The following is a 16,211-nucleotide window of genomic DNA, read 5'->3' on the forward strand; positions in this document are numbered from 1 at the left end:
TGCTGGCCATAAAACGCAGTGTAATAGGATTCCTAAGCTTTTCCAGTGACTGCTTCCACTATCACACAGACATTTAAGTGCACTAATCCATGACAAATTGTCTCATCTGATCCATGACAAATCGTCTGAGGGGCCGATAGAGACGAGGAGATGGAGGGAGGGAGGGAGGGAGGGCCGAAGGGGTGGGGGAAGAGGGCTGGGGGAAGAGGCCAGGCGCGGAGAGAGTGCTGCTCGGCACCTGAATGATCAGGCAGTTATTGCCTAGTTTTTTTTTGTTTTTTTTTTTATAGAAAAGGTTGCTTTCATTACATGTGTGTGTGCGTGTTTGAGAGAGACAGATCACATAGCACTGATGAGCTCTCTACCTAAGCCCACAGTTTTCCAAGCAATTATAATCCCATGTGGAGGTAGATTATAGGATTTGAGATCCTCTGTTGGCAAAAGGCAGGATTTGTAGATGCCATATTCACAAAATGAATTCTAATTAAATTTGCGTCATATATGATTTATGATTTCCATCACCCCTTAGTTCTTAGTTTAATTTATCTCTAAAGGAGGTGGTTTTACATGATACATACACAAGTGAATATTCTCTCAAACAGAAATGCACATATAAAAAAAAAACATGGCAACCTGCAGCCTCATAAAAGGTTATTCCACAACCTTTAACAGTAATGGTTCGGATATGTATGCATGTATATGTATGTGTGTGCGTGTGTGTAAATGTGTGCATGTGGCTTATACTGTTTTTCCACATGAGCCAGTGCTGCCAGCCAGATCAAACAATTCCTCTTCAAAAACATGATTGAGGCGTCATCCATTCAAGTAACTGTAATTTAATTGAATGTTTTTTCACCATCAGTTCTCACACTAATTAGTCCCCACAGTTTAATGGGGATGTAAATAAAGCTGATTTAATGGCAAAACAAAACACGGAGAGCCTATATGGACAGCTGTTGTTGTGGATAGTGTGGATGGATCTGCCGCTCACACTGTAAAAAGCTTACACCTCCACAGAAGAAGCGAAGCAGCGAGATTACCACTTTGAAGATGACTGTGTAAAAAAAACAAAAGTGCATGCTCACTTCTGTGTGTCTGCCACCAACACTGCGCTATTGTAACGAGAAGTCTGAGAACTATGAAAATGAGTTGCGAGTTGAAAAAAGTGTGTGCGTTCACTTTGTGAGCCAGTGAAGCTAATTTCTTAACATTCCCAAACACTGCCCGAAAAATCATCAATCTTCTGAAGCAGCCATCCGCTCGGCAATGGAAAGAAAGAGAAAAAAAAAATCAATTCATGCCGTGTGTATGTATGGCTTCCATACTTCCACCCTGTCCTCATTTACCAAAAAGACAGCTATCCTAAATCAAGCTGAAGGTTTATTTTAACGCCCTGTATCTTGTCAGATTTTTCTCTCCTCAGAAAACCCCAATCCTTAGATCTTAAGTTAAAATACTGGAGCTTCAATGGATACATAAAGCTATAGCTCAGCAATGCAGTATTTTAGCAGGTCATGCTCTTAAAGCATCTTTATATTTACCAAACACATCCTTGATTCTGATCACACTGTTGCTCTTGTTTGACCATCTTGGCTAATCAAAGTAATTACATGTTTTCTTTCACCTCAATGAGTTTCCTGCACTGAGGGAGCATTATGGCACGCTGAACAATGAGCTCATTAAAATGCCTTCCAATCATCTGTGATTAGACTTTACAAGCCATTTCATATCAATGGATAAAAACATAACAGCAGCACCACATTGTTAGTTATCAGCCTTTTCAGCAAGTCCATAACCCATTTTGTGCTGTCATGTAATACATTTCTCATGCACATGCAAAATCAGTATGCCTATGGCTGCCAGTCACTGCTGAATCACATTTCATTGCAAGCCTTTGATCAGGATATTCTTTCAAATGAACAGCTGCTAACTTACACAGTAAGTGGTTTAATTTAAAGTGCGAAGCAGAGTTTGGTAACGGTGCACATATACACTGTGCTGCCTTTGACATCATGGCTGATAAAAAACAAAAAAAAAAGTGGTCAAACAAAACGTCAGCGACAGACTACTAGCAAAGTGTAACGGGCTAGTAGAGTTAGTTTTACAGCTGCACCTGGAACAGGAATCATGCTGCTTTATTAGATCTGAGACTCTCTTAAACTGTCCTGTCATAGTCATAATAAAACAAAGCAGCAGCTAAAGTGTTGTTACATTCAGACGGTCCCACTGGGCATTGATACGCTATGAACAATGCTACTGGATGCATACTGCAGCTGAACAGGTGTAAATACATACAGTGCCCGTGAAGGACAACTTATCGATAATACTGTACTACAATGTGGAGTCAACACATTAGGGAGCACTTTCATTTTAACGATAGAACACGCCAAATCTACAGTAACTACTGCCAGAAATGCACTGACATTGTAAATTGGTTGCACTTTTACTGACTTGTGATGGAGTCCAATACTACGTGCTGTCAAGAGTGGTCTGATTTGTGTGGCTGCTGTCTTGGCAGTGAACACTTGTGCTCGCTGTGTTGGCAGGTGGGGAGAGTGCAGAGCTGAGGCTTGTGTGTGTCATGTCACATTCAGCTCATCTGTCAATGTAGTGGATTATTTCTTGAGAGACCAGAATTGGCTGCCCAGAATCAGGCCGCCATCAATCTTCGGCCGCATGAGCAGGATGCAGGGGAAGGCTGTGTGAAGCGGGGGCTCATGGGAAAGAGAGCGGCGCCGCTTCCTGAGCAGGTGACGAAGCAGTCAGGCAACTCGTTACTCAATCTCCGCCTCAGTGGTGACTATGCCGATTTGTCACGGAAACATTCAGAGAAAATAAATAAATGCGATCTTGAAACTTTATCTCTGCAGTAACATTTCTTTTTTTTTGGTATGCACTGTCATTTCACCATTGCAGGAGGCAGTTAAGCTGATTTCTCAACATTGTTAGATGCTTCACCAGGCCAGAGGATTACATCTGTACCTAGCTGAACATGACCTTCACTTCCCCTCCTTAGATACCCACACAGCCCCTTGTCTGTGTATCTTTGTCTATGTGGGACGGTTTTTGTACCACTCAGACTCTCAGACAGTTGGCTGGGCTGCATGCCAAGATCCACAGAAATTTATTTCAGGACACGGTTTCTTACAAAATACCAACCCAATGTTCCCCCTTTCAAGACTTAGCTCCTAGCTGTCCAGAGGACAATACAGAAGCATAGCAGGCTACAATGCAAGGCACGGGAAAGAAGCTCTCCCTATGTTAACATCAATAAATTTTAAAGATAATCAGCCAATAATCTGAGAAGATTGAGGTGTGAGTCTAAGATAAAACACGGTTTCTATTCCTCTTTCATCTGCACAGAATGCATTTTCAAACCCGTATATGTCGTGCTTCATTAGAGAAAGCAATCTACAACTTCATTTACAGTATGGCAGACAGTACATCGCAGCGCGTCTTCCAGAGAAACGCAAACATTATTTGATTACAGAAAACAGCAAAGCATGAAAACCAATGGATTCTTCAAAGCAAGACATCTCTTTTTTTTTGCCACGTCCTACATATCCATATCTATTTATATCTGAGGGCTCTGGCCTCAATGAAACCAGAGAGCTTCTCAAATTATAAAATCAATTCTAATTCAAATATTCATCATAGCATTTCAATTCTGAGAGAGCAGTTCTGGTTAAATCGGTTAACGCTACTCCACGGCTGAGTAAGATTGATGTCAGCTTAATCCTCTTAAAAAAAACATGATATACAGTAAATTGTACAGTTGCCGAGCAGCAGCGAAAAAAAAAGGGAAATGTTTTCCTTCTGAGCGCCAAGTTGTAAAACATCATAACGTATCCCAGCATCATGATTGTCAGCACCAATTATTGCTGTCATGCATCAGTTTGTTTGATTTTAAAAGTTTTCCAGAGTACTTGTGCTAAACTATCACTATAACAGCAACAATATAAATTCTGGTATATTAAGTAACATCTTCTTTTTTTTTTTTTTTGAAAATCTCTAAGTGACGTTATTCAAAATTGAATGTCCCCAGCCTAAACCAGTCCAATAATGTAAATGAAATCCGAGACTGTAAAAGATCAGATCAACCGAGTGTGTGTTTTTATCATCCATCTCTACAATATAAGTTTGCATCCTCTCAGACCTGACTGACGGTGTCCTGAACACAGCTCCTGTATCCCCAGAGGACCCATGAAAATCCTACCCCATAATGGCCTCACCGAGAGAATGGTTTGTGAATATGTAAGCGTGTACATGTCCGCACCCTCCTTAGTGTTGTATGCAGTAAGTGTGTGAGTTGATCTGTCTGACAGGAAAGCTTCCAGAGGACTCTCAGCCATAACCATCCTTTGCCTGGATGACTCTTCTAGATCTACGTTGGTGGTGGTGGTTGGAGAGGGGGGTGGGGGGACTATTTTTTGTTCCTCTTCTTCTCCCTTGGGACCACTGCATTATTCAAAAGACACTTACTGAGCCTTGCACTTCCTTGTACATCTTTGGCACCAAGCTCGACTTGCCAACCAGTCAAAAAAAAAAAAAAAAATGAAAGAAAAAAAAAAAAAAAAAAAACAAGAAAAACTGGAAGCTAGCCTTTAAAAATTCATTCAGAGCTCTCTGTCGCTCATCCCTCACCCTCTTGTTCCAATTAACGGGACTGGGATACTTTGAGAACTTTCTATCTATCATAGCTCGGATTTTCATGTGTCAGCTGTTCCGAAGCAAAAGTAAGCCAATTCTCCGACATGCTGCTTAAAGTCACCAGTGTTTAACACAAGCATGGACAATTCAGCGCTGGATTTTTCTTCCTCACGCTGTGCTTCAATTACCGTCTTTTAGCTTGGCAATGCAACACACAAAAGAGAATCAAGCAGAAGATAGCATCAATGTTTAACGGCCGCTTGGCTTCCGGAGAGAGCCACACTGCACGAGGGTTCAGCATGGGAGTCACACTCATTGTTAGAAGCTTAAAGAAAGCCTTTGCTTTGCTCGAAAAAACCTTTGCCTGCCCTGTTACACTCCCACATACACCATAAGAAATGCTGGTAAGCTTTTCCATAATCAGAGAATTAGAGCTGCCTCGGCGTCTACCCTTCCCCTTTTGCCCCTACAGTGCAGAAGGCGTCAAGCTTAATTGCCAAACGTTTCCAGTGCAAAAGAGGGAAACATAATTGTCATTTCCATCTAAGCCACAGTGATCAAAGCTCTCTTGGTTACCAGCACAGTAATAGGGATTTTTGCCTACAGCTTGTCCTACTCGTAACAGTCTGCCAGCAAGATTCAGGGTGCAGTAGTCAAGAATTCCTCACCGCAGACAGAAATCATACCCCCACCAGCAAAATCACAATGTTTGAAGATGTTCTTTGTCTAACAGGGCTTCCACATTTAGGTTTTAAACACAAGCATGCAGCTCAGCAAAAGAATCAAAGTCAAACAACAATATTACTTCCATAAATAGCGCAAAATGTGTACGGAGAGATAGATTTGAGTGTGACTAAGTAGAAGTATGTAACATGCAATTAGGGGCACAATTAGTAGTCTCCCCCTTTCCTTATCTCTTATGACTGTGAGCATGGTGAATCATCATGTTACAGTACAGAGCTGTGGCAAATCATTCCGACTTACTGCAGCAGCCTCTTGCTGTTGCTGCTTTTAAACAGCCAAAGCCGAGAAGTGCTGCCCCATCGACAGGGAAACGTCTCGCACCGTAAGATTATGCCGCTAAGCTGAAATCTGTCAAAGAGGCATACAAACCCAGGGTGAGAATGTCGGTGCGACCGGGTCGGGCCACATGGTGCTGCTGGATGGTCTGGTAGAGCGTGGCCTGGCACAACAACAGGAAGCCAAGGCTAATCCACATGGCCAACAACCAGGACATGGTAAGGCCGGGTCTGCAGGACGGCACACAGCAGGGGAGGAAACAAGAGGAGGGCAGGGGCAGAGTTGTATTACAGCATGTCCACACACATATTTACAACACACACATTGTCTTTAATTCACTGTGTCAAACAAAAGAAAGAGACAAGAATACTGGCACATCTTCTGAAATACTGTATATCAACTTGAAATATTTAGACCAAGACATCTACTGGTATGATTTATTTACACATACGTCCATGGGTATTTTCTTATAATAACATGAGGAATGAAAAGAAAAAAGAGAGACAGAAGCTTCAAGGAAAAAACCCTGCAGACAAAAGACTCAAGCAAATGATCAAACGCAAATTTTATCTCGTTAATGTTTGTCTTGTCCAAACCTGCTGTAGCCTAAAAGGACTTGTACCACACCAAAATAAGACATAAAATGCAGGAGAAGGAAAATATCCTCCTCCAAGCTTTTTGTCAGACAAATAATTTTATAATGAGCTATTTCTTCTTTTTATGACAACTACATCGTCGTTAATATCGTCACTGGAGCCCTGAATATTGCATAAAGTTTATAAAAGATAGGATTTCTATGCACAAACAGCCTTTTTGCGGATTTGTTCAGTGAGTGCCTAATGGCTGGTGAGGCCCAGCATATGGAGACACGCCTTAGCCCTCATTGAATAATGAAGCTCTCCTCCTTTCCAGGTGTTATTAGCACCTCTTTGCATTCAGGGCCCCCACAGTGGGATATTTAAAATCATCACCTCCACCTCCTCTAAAACAACTTGGTGTGTCTGCCTCAGACTTTTAAAGCGGCACATCTCCAACCTACTCACTGAGGCTGTTTATGGCTGTTTGGGAAAAAGGTACAACTCTCGGACAGATGATCAGTTTTGTGAGGAATATTTTCACCCTACTCACCGGCTGTATCACTCAGAAATCACAGGATCTGGCTGCACTTGTGTTACATTTCTCACTTTCCACTGAGATTGTGTCTTTTTGTGTGAATCTAAAGCTCCTTTAATGTTTGATTCTGCCATATCACAAGAGGCTATGAAGCAGAATGAACCCCAGGGGGTCTGTTAAAGAAACACTTCAGAAATCATGAATTTCACGTTTGAATAAGGTGCCTGTATAGATATAAATGAAGAAAGTGCCATGACAGCAGGCCAGATCCTGTGGGTTATTTCCACAAAGCAAAGACACTGCTTGCTTGCCTGTTTGCTCAAACTAGACACACTTTGTGTTTTGAGCGTCAGAGATTAAAGCCATTAGGCTACTAAATGTTGCCCGTGTGTTCTGTGCCCTCAGTGACATTGAGACTGCTTAATATTCAGCGAAAATTAAGCATATTATTATGAACAGCACATTGTAAATCCCCACCCCTGCACTAAATCCAACATAATCCGCGGTTTTTGTGGAAATGTGAACTGGTCCCATGAGTGTGTTTTCCTCTTGTCTTTTTTTTTTTAACCCCACAGTGTGTCTGTTCGCCAAGCTGCCTGCATATACAATAGAATCGTTAACTGCATATTGCATAGAGACCCTGAGCTCCTCCCGGTTATCGGAAAGCATTCTTGCTGAAAATAGTATGTGGCGCTTACCAGCAGCGTTTCACCAGAGGTGAAGACGCACGGCAGACTTTAAATAAAACGAGCGAGCGTGAGTCTCATTTAAAAGCAACTTCAGAGGGAAAGGAAGCAGCTTTCAAGAAAGGAGAAGCTAACTCTTGCTCTCGGTGCCTCGTTTCTTCTCAGCGCAAGTAAGCTTTTTATAAACAGGCTCCCCGTCTTCTTTTCCACGCGATGTAAAGAGACATATTCAGAGCAGTTTACTCTCAGTTTTGTAGTGCCATGCAAACCGACAGAACAGCTCCTCTTTGCGTAATTGTTAAGTCCAGCGTCAGATAGTATAAATGCGGTCGAGGAGTTGAGCGGCAGACACACCTGCAAGCGGGTGAGCCAGTGGAGCACCTGCGTGCAACATCGATTTTCACAAAATTAGACTCGTTTTGTCTCCTGCACTCTTCCCGGAGAAGACTTCAGCGGTGACTCCCACAAAACGTACGTGTCTGAGTGTCACACATTAGTCTGGAAAACACACGGGGTGGTGGAGATGTCTCATCATAACACAGGCTTCCATCTGAACTTTTTGCATTTTATTAGATGTGCTCACAGTACCTATTTTCAGGATGGTGTCAAGGTGAGTGCAACGTGTTTAGCCCATCTAAGCATGGTTGAAACTTATGTAACATGGCCGAAAAGAATATTTGTATCATGATATACAGGATGTTTTTAGTAGAAGCTGTTTTTCATATTTCTTGCATACAGTATGAGCCCTGTCATCTTTACTCACATCACACATATTTTTCTGCAAGCTGCAGCCAATTTTGTGGGAAATGCTTCCCTAAGATTCAGTTTTCCTGGTAAAATCATACCCCCAACCCCACCCATCCCATCCCCAAACACCAGAGGTATTCCTCGAAAGTCCCACACCCTTACCTGAGCTGTGCGTTCAGGAGGAAAGGAGCTCAGTCAGAATCACTGCCTGCCTGCCCGCCCAGCAGACTCACTCCTCTGTCTTATATCCATCCATACTTTGAAGCCAGGGATTCCCGCGCCAAATTCCAGTAGTCAGATAAGCCGAACACCGCACAAAAGGAGCTAAAATGCTGTTCTTTTCCTCAGTATCCCCTCCTATTCACCCCTGCTGCTCAGTCCCTTTTTGAAATCCTTGGCAACACAAAACAGTCACCAAAAGCAAAACACCCAGGGGTCTGTGTCACAAACTGGCCAGGATTTGAGGGATGGGAGGCTGATCATGTCACTGCTGTATCAGCCACATAGGTGCAGGTCTCTTTTCCTCTCCTTCCTTCAGTCTGTGTGTCCTCTCCGTCAGTAGAACTCCTCTGTTGTGGTGACAGGGAGCTAATTTACCCCCCTCACTTGTCGTCTCCTTCTCACGCGTGCAGCGGAAGGCTCCAGTGGAATGACTGCTCTGTCTGCTCTTGGCTGCGTCCCCCCATTGAGAAGCTGTGCTGATAGTGTGAGCCTCAGTGCTCTCTCCAACGCACTAAGTAGAGTCTGTGTCAGAAAGGCAGAGCGAGTGTGAGCAAGCGTGCATCCGTGTGTGTGTGTGTGTGTGTGTGTGTGTGTCTCTGTCTCTGTGTGTGTATTACAACGTAGACCAGCTGGAAAGAGAGAGAGAGAGATGAGAGAGAGTCAGATCACATGTCTTAAAGCAAGACTGCCCACTCCTGCATCAAGACTTCATCAGCAAATGAAGCATTCTTTATTAACCCATCGCTCTTTATATCCCAACCTCCCATCCACAACGTCATGAGACATGCAAGGGTAGCCTTCAGCTCACTTTGTATGTGTCTGAGTGTGTCTCCCTGCGTGTGTGTGTGAGTGAGTGTGTGTGAGCTGGAGAGGATGTGGAGGGAGGATGACTGAATGTTCCTCTTTTAGTCATCAACCTCAAGCGAGAGTGAAATACGCTCCAAGCGCAGCACTTTTAATAGAAGGCAGAGTACCTCATCAGAGCTTTGCAATCACCATATTATCCATCTGTGCTCTTTCTACCTGTTTTTGTGATGATGAGTGAGGGTTTGTTTTCACGGCCAGACCCCCCCCCCCTTTTTTTTGAGAGGGGGGGGCAGGTCCCACTGCTTTGCATTTGCAGTGGCGGCCTGAAAGAGTCTGTGAGCATCCCTCTGTCACTTACTCACAAACTGAATGTGGTGGTGCTGACGGAAAGACATCCACTGTCTTTTGTATGTGTGTGTGTGTGCGTGCGTGCGTGTGTGTGCGTGTGTGTGTGTGTGTGTGTGTGTGTTTGTTTCCACTGTGCCTCAGCCATGCAGGCAGGTGAGAGCAACCGGTCTTGTTTGTGTGGAGTATGTTTCCCTCCAACACATTTCCTTCCATATGGAGGAGCTCCCCTGTAACTCATTATACTGTTAACCAGAGATTTACAGTAGATGCCAATCCCACGCACCTGCCATGGCTGACTCACTCACAGTCTGACATTTCATAGAATATGAACTCTATGCTACTCACAACAATACACAGCTGAGGGGCTAAATAAGCTGGCAGACAGCGAGGATAGTGTTGGTTCTGTGGGGGATCGCAGACAGATGAACTTAATGATGAATATCTGGATGAACTTTGTCTCAGAGATGTTAGCTGCGCTCTGTTCTCTTTGCACGCTGTGATTTGTGTGAATACACTGCATCCATGTCTCAGAGAGCTGTTGTGCAAAATGATCAGCTTCCTGATTGGCTGCCATTATCCACTTATCCAGTTAGGTGGCGTTTTCGAAATGGTTAACAAGCCCTTCAATTGCTGGTCACTGTGTCATGCCAGAGGGATTTCTGGACCACCCCAGCTGCTGCTGCTGCTATCGCCTCTGCTTGTTCTTCATACGCCATAGGATGATCTGACAGCCAGATGCGCACAGCCCCACAGAGTTAAAATCTGCAGGGGAGAGAGGGGCTAAATGTAGAAAAACATAAAGTAATAAAATGGAGGGGAGATGTGGGGGGGATTTATTATTCCCTCTGTAGGATTTCTTAAAGTGTGATTTGAGTACCTGAGTGGGTAAAACAGTAGCTGTTAACAGAGACCTCTCGTGGCTGAGGCAGAAGAAATAACAGTGGTGTGGTTGTAATTCCTGGATGTGTTTTTAGCCATGTGCTGATGTGTTTTTGCTTTTGGATTTTGTCCATTGTATTTACACAGCTCTGTTACAATCTGATGGGACTGCAGTTATGAATAGTGAAGCTGCCATCTGGATCTCCGTTGGGTAAAGCACACCACATGTTAAGTGACCAGATTCACATTAAGGAAGAACTGCGGAGTAATTACCACATTGATTAGTGTTTCTACACTGTCAAGCTATATTTATACAAAATGGCTTGATGACCAATAAATAGGCTTATTAGTATTTGTGCATATTTGTTGATATTTCCTTTTGTAAGGAGCGCTAATAACATGCACGCTTGAATTTCATTTTGTCTTCAACACATAATGTCTTTATGATCTGTCCCATTAGACTGAGATGAAGGCGTGAAATGAAACAGGCCCACAAACAAGCCTCAGAGGAGAACTTAAGATTGAAGGCATCCAATTACTGCATGTTCCTTTCAGCATGTGCAGTACCAACACCAGTCTCCCATTTCTATCTTAATTTTTTTTTTTTCTCCCTGTTGTTAATTTGTGGCGTTCTATTTCTCATTCTGCGTCAGTCTGAGCTGTGTCGGGAGAATGACCGGACAACAGAATTTCACAGTAATTCTGGATTGTTGTCGCGGTCCTGCTCTTCTCTGTCTCCGTTCTCGGGGGCTTCCATCATTTCCAAACAGCTGTTGCCACCGCCTGTGCCAAGACCTAACCACAACCGACCAATCACTGGCCAACTCTGTGTTTGGATCTGGGCAGCCCTGTTAAACAGCAGCGTCTGCCAATAACGCCGTCCCGCTCTCTGTCTTTCTTTCTCATTCTGTCATTCTCTTTCTTTCTGTTTCTCCCTCTGGCTAATACAATTCTTCCTTCCACTGGAGCCAACAAGCTTCAATATGCACCCGCTAGCAGAAACAAAATACCAATTTAAGCCCCCTGAGCAGCCTCCTGCTTTCCTATAAAAAAATGACTCCGTGTCCACTATTATTCCTGCATACTTTTCATCATTTCTCACTGGGGCAAACCAAGCATTTCCTCGCCTGATGAGGGGAGTTGTTGTGTTAGTAAACCTACTCTCCTTAGACACTCACTGCATAAAACATTCTATCAGAGAGAAAGGTAGAGTGACACAGAACGAGAGAAAGAAAATGGCAAAAAGGAAGGGAAGATTAAGGCAGGCAGAGAAAATTCATTTGGAGGAAGTATGCAGCGGCAACTCTTGCTCACTGGTGTACGGTGAAGGGAAGATGATGATTAATGATTAATGAGCCTGATCTATAGTAATAATTTATTTCACATTTGTCAGTGCGTTCATTTTTCTGCTTTTGCTCACAGGTATTCATTACAGAGCGAATCTGGCTTTGAGGGTGTTGTCGATTTGTCGATTTGGAAATTTAAGTGTTGCCTAAAAGGTAAGGTGAGAGGATATACAGTTCTCCTCACATAAACCTCTCAGGCTTTACCTTCAGCTGTGGTTAGCAGATCCTGTGAGAATAAACACCTTAACATCACTAAGAACTCTAAAAGGAAGTGATACACAGTTCCACATGAGTAAATTGTTATTTCATAGCTGTAAACATTATTATTTTTGTTGTCTCGTCCCTAATTACTTTCTCATTTTCATCAAGAGGCAAATTCAAGCCAGTTAGTCATTGATACACTTCACTCCTCTGTAACTGAACTGTTTCCATTCATTGGTGTCAGTGGCCTCTGGTAGAACCTGCACTTTTCCCAATGGGCTGCATTGAGTGATGTGGCACACATCAGAGAAAGTGAGCAAGAGAGCGAGAGAGATAGACGTGACTGTGTTGTGTGGATCAGCCCACTCTGGTTCTATGTAGCCATCATCTTCCTCATATCTGCTTCCCTCTCCAGATAAGTATCTGTTCGGTTCCGCGGCTCCGTCCACATTCCAAACGTTTATGTTGTGGTATCTTTATCATTGTTTAACCACTGAGGCAGCCAACAGTGGACTGTGGAAATAGCAAAGTTGAAAAAAAAAACCCATAAAGGTCTGGCTCAAAAGCTCAGAGAAAAGAAGTTATAATCCATAAAAATCCAAAGAGCATCAAATAGTTGTGCATCTAGCAGCTGTAACTCTGCAGAGTGGGTTCAAGACCACAGCTCCCAGGGAGCCCAGTATAAACACCAGTCAAGATTTACAGCATAAGTGGTAGTCAGAAGACAAGAGGAAGCCTGTCTGAGTTTATTTAGCAGGATAATGTATAGGTATATTTTCTGTTCTGGTTTCACGACAAATTCGAATACACTAATTTAACTACTCAAAGAGAGGTCAGAGCTACAGAATTTTGTCACAAAAACATTCAGTGAAGGAAGAAACAGCCGCTCAAATTCAAATATGTCTGCTGCTGTATTTACTGCTCTACTGTCCAGTGTGAATTCTGATCTTTGGTGGTTATTTATATGGTCATTTATGAGAATGTAGCCTTGTTGTTGATGTAGTTGTGGACTTTACTCCCACTCTGTCCCTGGCAGGTGTTTATGTTCAATTACAAAAGGCATAAGCGGTGTTACATTATACCACTTTATAAAGTCTTAGGGAGGAGGTCTGTTTACATGGTTGGGCGTGGCTGTCTGTATAGCCTCCTTTTATCATCCCATTAGTGCAGAGTGTAGTTAGCATTAGCATCTGAGCCTTAGTTGTGTTTTGCCTGTGCTTGTTGTCATGACCTGCTTGCTGTAGCAATTTTGATTTGTTTGCCTGCTCTGACTGCTCTGACTGCTCTGTTCTCACACTTCACACTGCAGACTGTGTAAGCCTGCCTCACTACAAGGAAATAATTGTTTTTACTACACCTGCTCTGCTTCTGCTGAGTCTGCTTTTTGTTTCCAGCTCTGTGATCAGCTGTTATAACAGGCCACTGGGTGTAGTGCACACCTTACCTATTGAACCATTTTCTTAAAAAAAAAAAAAAAATCTGGACTTGAGCTCTACAACGTTCCTATTTCCAAGTGATAAAGTAACCTGGGGTAATAGGGTGGTTTGAGACTCACCAGGACTAAGCAGCCACACTGACTTGTGTCCCAGCAGTACTACTCCACAAATCACACATTCCATAGTCATCTGGATCCACTGTGCACCTGATGGCTCTCCTCTTTGCTCACTCTTTAATGGCCAACAGTGCAAATGCTGCACAGAGTAGGTAGACCACCTCAGCAGGTACCAGTGAGCTCTCCTTCTCTGTCTTTTACACCGGTTCCTAACATCTGTCCATCTTTCTTTGATATATGGGCGTCCTCAATCTGATCTTCCCCGGGCACAGTCCACCCGAATACGATCACCTGCTTCGAGACTTCAGACACTATAGAACCACATCCAGGCTTCAGTGTTATCAATGTAATCATGTCAGGAAAATAGAGCTAACTGTCCAGGTCCACGTGCAGCTGCCGCTGGGTTGCTGCGTTGACTACACCTGTTGGCACCTTCAACTGTGTCTGAGGCTTCTCACCTGCTTGTGTGAAAGCAATATCTTTTCCAGGTGGGGGGAGGTACTTTCTGTTGCTGGTGGCATGTGCTGTGCCACAGCCTTCAGCATCAGGTCATGGCATCAGAGCCAGCACTACTGCTAGCATTTTTTTTTTCTGAGGCCTTTAGGCAGCTGCTCAGGATGTACTCAAAAACAAAAACACTTCACAAAACAAATACATTCCTGCATCATTACATCTAAGATTTATAATGTGTGCAACTTTAAGTACTATTTACTATTGCACAATTGCTGTTCTCTATCTGCACATACATTTATATACAGTATAAGGCTCCTTATCTCTGCCTGGCATATGTGCATATTTATGCTGATGAACATATGACTAACACTGTAAATCTTGGCACACAAAACAGCATCCTTGTGGCTTTATTGCAGGCAACTGTCAGTCTGCTACTCTTTTTATACCTAGCGGCATCTAGAGAAGTCTGAGAAGCCAGGCTTTTACATCAAATGAGAACATTAAAATTCATAAGTGAACTACACAGCAGTTTATTTTTGACATTGTATATGTCATTTAGTAGATCATTTGTAAATTGCTGACCCAAGATATTTGACTTCACTGCTAAATTTAAGACCATCTCAATTTAAGTAGAATTCAGGAAACATGGGTTTTCTATTCTTTTTACATGTAGTTATTACATTATTCTTTTTGCGTACATACTTATACTCATACATATTGTCGAGGAGTAGCACTGAAGGGAGAAAATACAACTAAATCATACACACGCAAAAAAAATCCAGCCTGGCACAAGCTCAGTTTTTTTGTGTGTTTAAAAATAAAGCGCTTGAGGAGGCCTAGCTTGTGTTGTGAAGAGCTATACAAATCATAGTTATGATTGCTATCAAATTGGCTATCTTTTGTTTATTAATGTGTGCCTTTGAGGTAATTTATTACTTACGCCACCTTTGCACTCAAACTTATTGAGATTACTTTAAATGCTTTTTGTTGTATGTTATCTAAGAGTGTGTGTGCTTGTGCCTCTCTACTCAAACTCCCAGGGAATATTACTTACCACATATTCAATCATATACTGTAGGTAGCAGTGGAAATAAGTTGCGGGGTGGTTTTTTTTGTGTGTGTTTGAAGTAGGTCAGAAATTCTGTGCTGGTAATGCGCTGGGACTCACCAGGTCTCAGCAGGGGACGTTTTCTTTCCCTTGCCGGTTCAGGATGGAGGAGTAATTGAGCGCTAGACGACTGTACTCCTGGAGACGATGGCAGCCATGGAAATGTCCCCTCACAGACCAATAAAAATGTCCTCTCCTTCTTGCTGTAATTGGACCAGGGACAGTGGGGTTGGGTTCTGGCCCAAGGAGACCACCTGTGGAAATGCTTTGCTCAATACACCACTATTAAACTGATGAGACAGGGGACCTGCTGAGAGAAAAAAGAGTGATAAAAAGAGTGATGCTGATGAGAACAAGGACACAAAAAAAAACTGCAGCCACTCATTTTCACTTTTGGAAAAGTGAAAAGCAAATTGAAAAGCTAGCAGATGTGTAATTGTTCAAGGCTTCCTCAGAATGACAGCTGTCAATGCTCCTCAGCGTGACTTAACGGAGTCACAGTGACAATAAGTGAGTAATTTATCTGACTGCTTGATAACACAGTTTGGGTCTGTGTGCCAAACCTCAGGTCCAGTCAAAAGTTAACAATGAAAAAGGCTGAATGCTGCAAACATGAAAGGTCTCCTCGACCATTTTTGAAAGAATTCTCTGTATCATTTGACAAATTTTTGAGGAAATAGCATCCTCTTGTCTCTATCGTGTCTTTTCTTCTGCTGAAGTTAGCACGCTAACCAGCTAGCCCCTGTCCGTCTCACTGTAGCCTCCAACCTGCACTGAAGAAGTAGCGCTGCTCAGAGGGTGTATTATAACCTCTTGCCTTGTAAATGCAACTTTAAGGAAACACAATTTGTCACTTTGTTTCATTTTTTTTTTTATCTGCAGTGCAAAACTAAAACTGGCTGAAAGGTGGTGTAGAAAAGAAGAGTTTCAGAATCACTGAAATGTTTTCTCAGCTGTATTTTTACTGTATTTGTCTGGAGACAGTGTTGCAGAAGAACAGGTTTGATGTTATCCCAACCTATACAAAAGGGCATGATCCCTCTCAGTAAGACTCAGTCCTCACTCAGGTCATCTTAAAA

At 42.9% G+C, this 16,211-nt stretch overlaps 1 protein-coding gene across 1 annotated transcript in view; it reads right to left on the reverse strand.

Annotated features, from left to right (window-relative positions):
• Window positions 1–5,887, reverse strand: part of LOC111221884 (protein FAM19A1-like) — a 98,137-nt gene extending 92,250 nt beyond the window's left edge. The window contains exon 1 of the mRNA XM_022745474.1: window positions 5,764–5,887. Coding sequence (XP_022601195.1) covers window positions 5,764–5,887 — 124 coding nt within the window. The remainder of the gene's footprint in view (window positions 1–5,763) is intronic.
• Window positions 5,888–16,211: the final 10,324 nt, after the last annotated feature.

The sequence above is a fragment of the Seriola dumerili genome, unplaced genomic scaffold (genome assembly GCF_002260705.1).
Source record: "Seriola dumerili isolate Sdu_G_001 unplaced genomic scaffold, Sdu_1.0 BDQW01000088.1, whole genome shotgun sequence".
Taxonomy (NCBI): domain Eukaryota; kingdom Metazoa; phylum Chordata; class Actinopteri; order Carangiformes; family Carangidae; genus Seriola; species Seriola dumerili.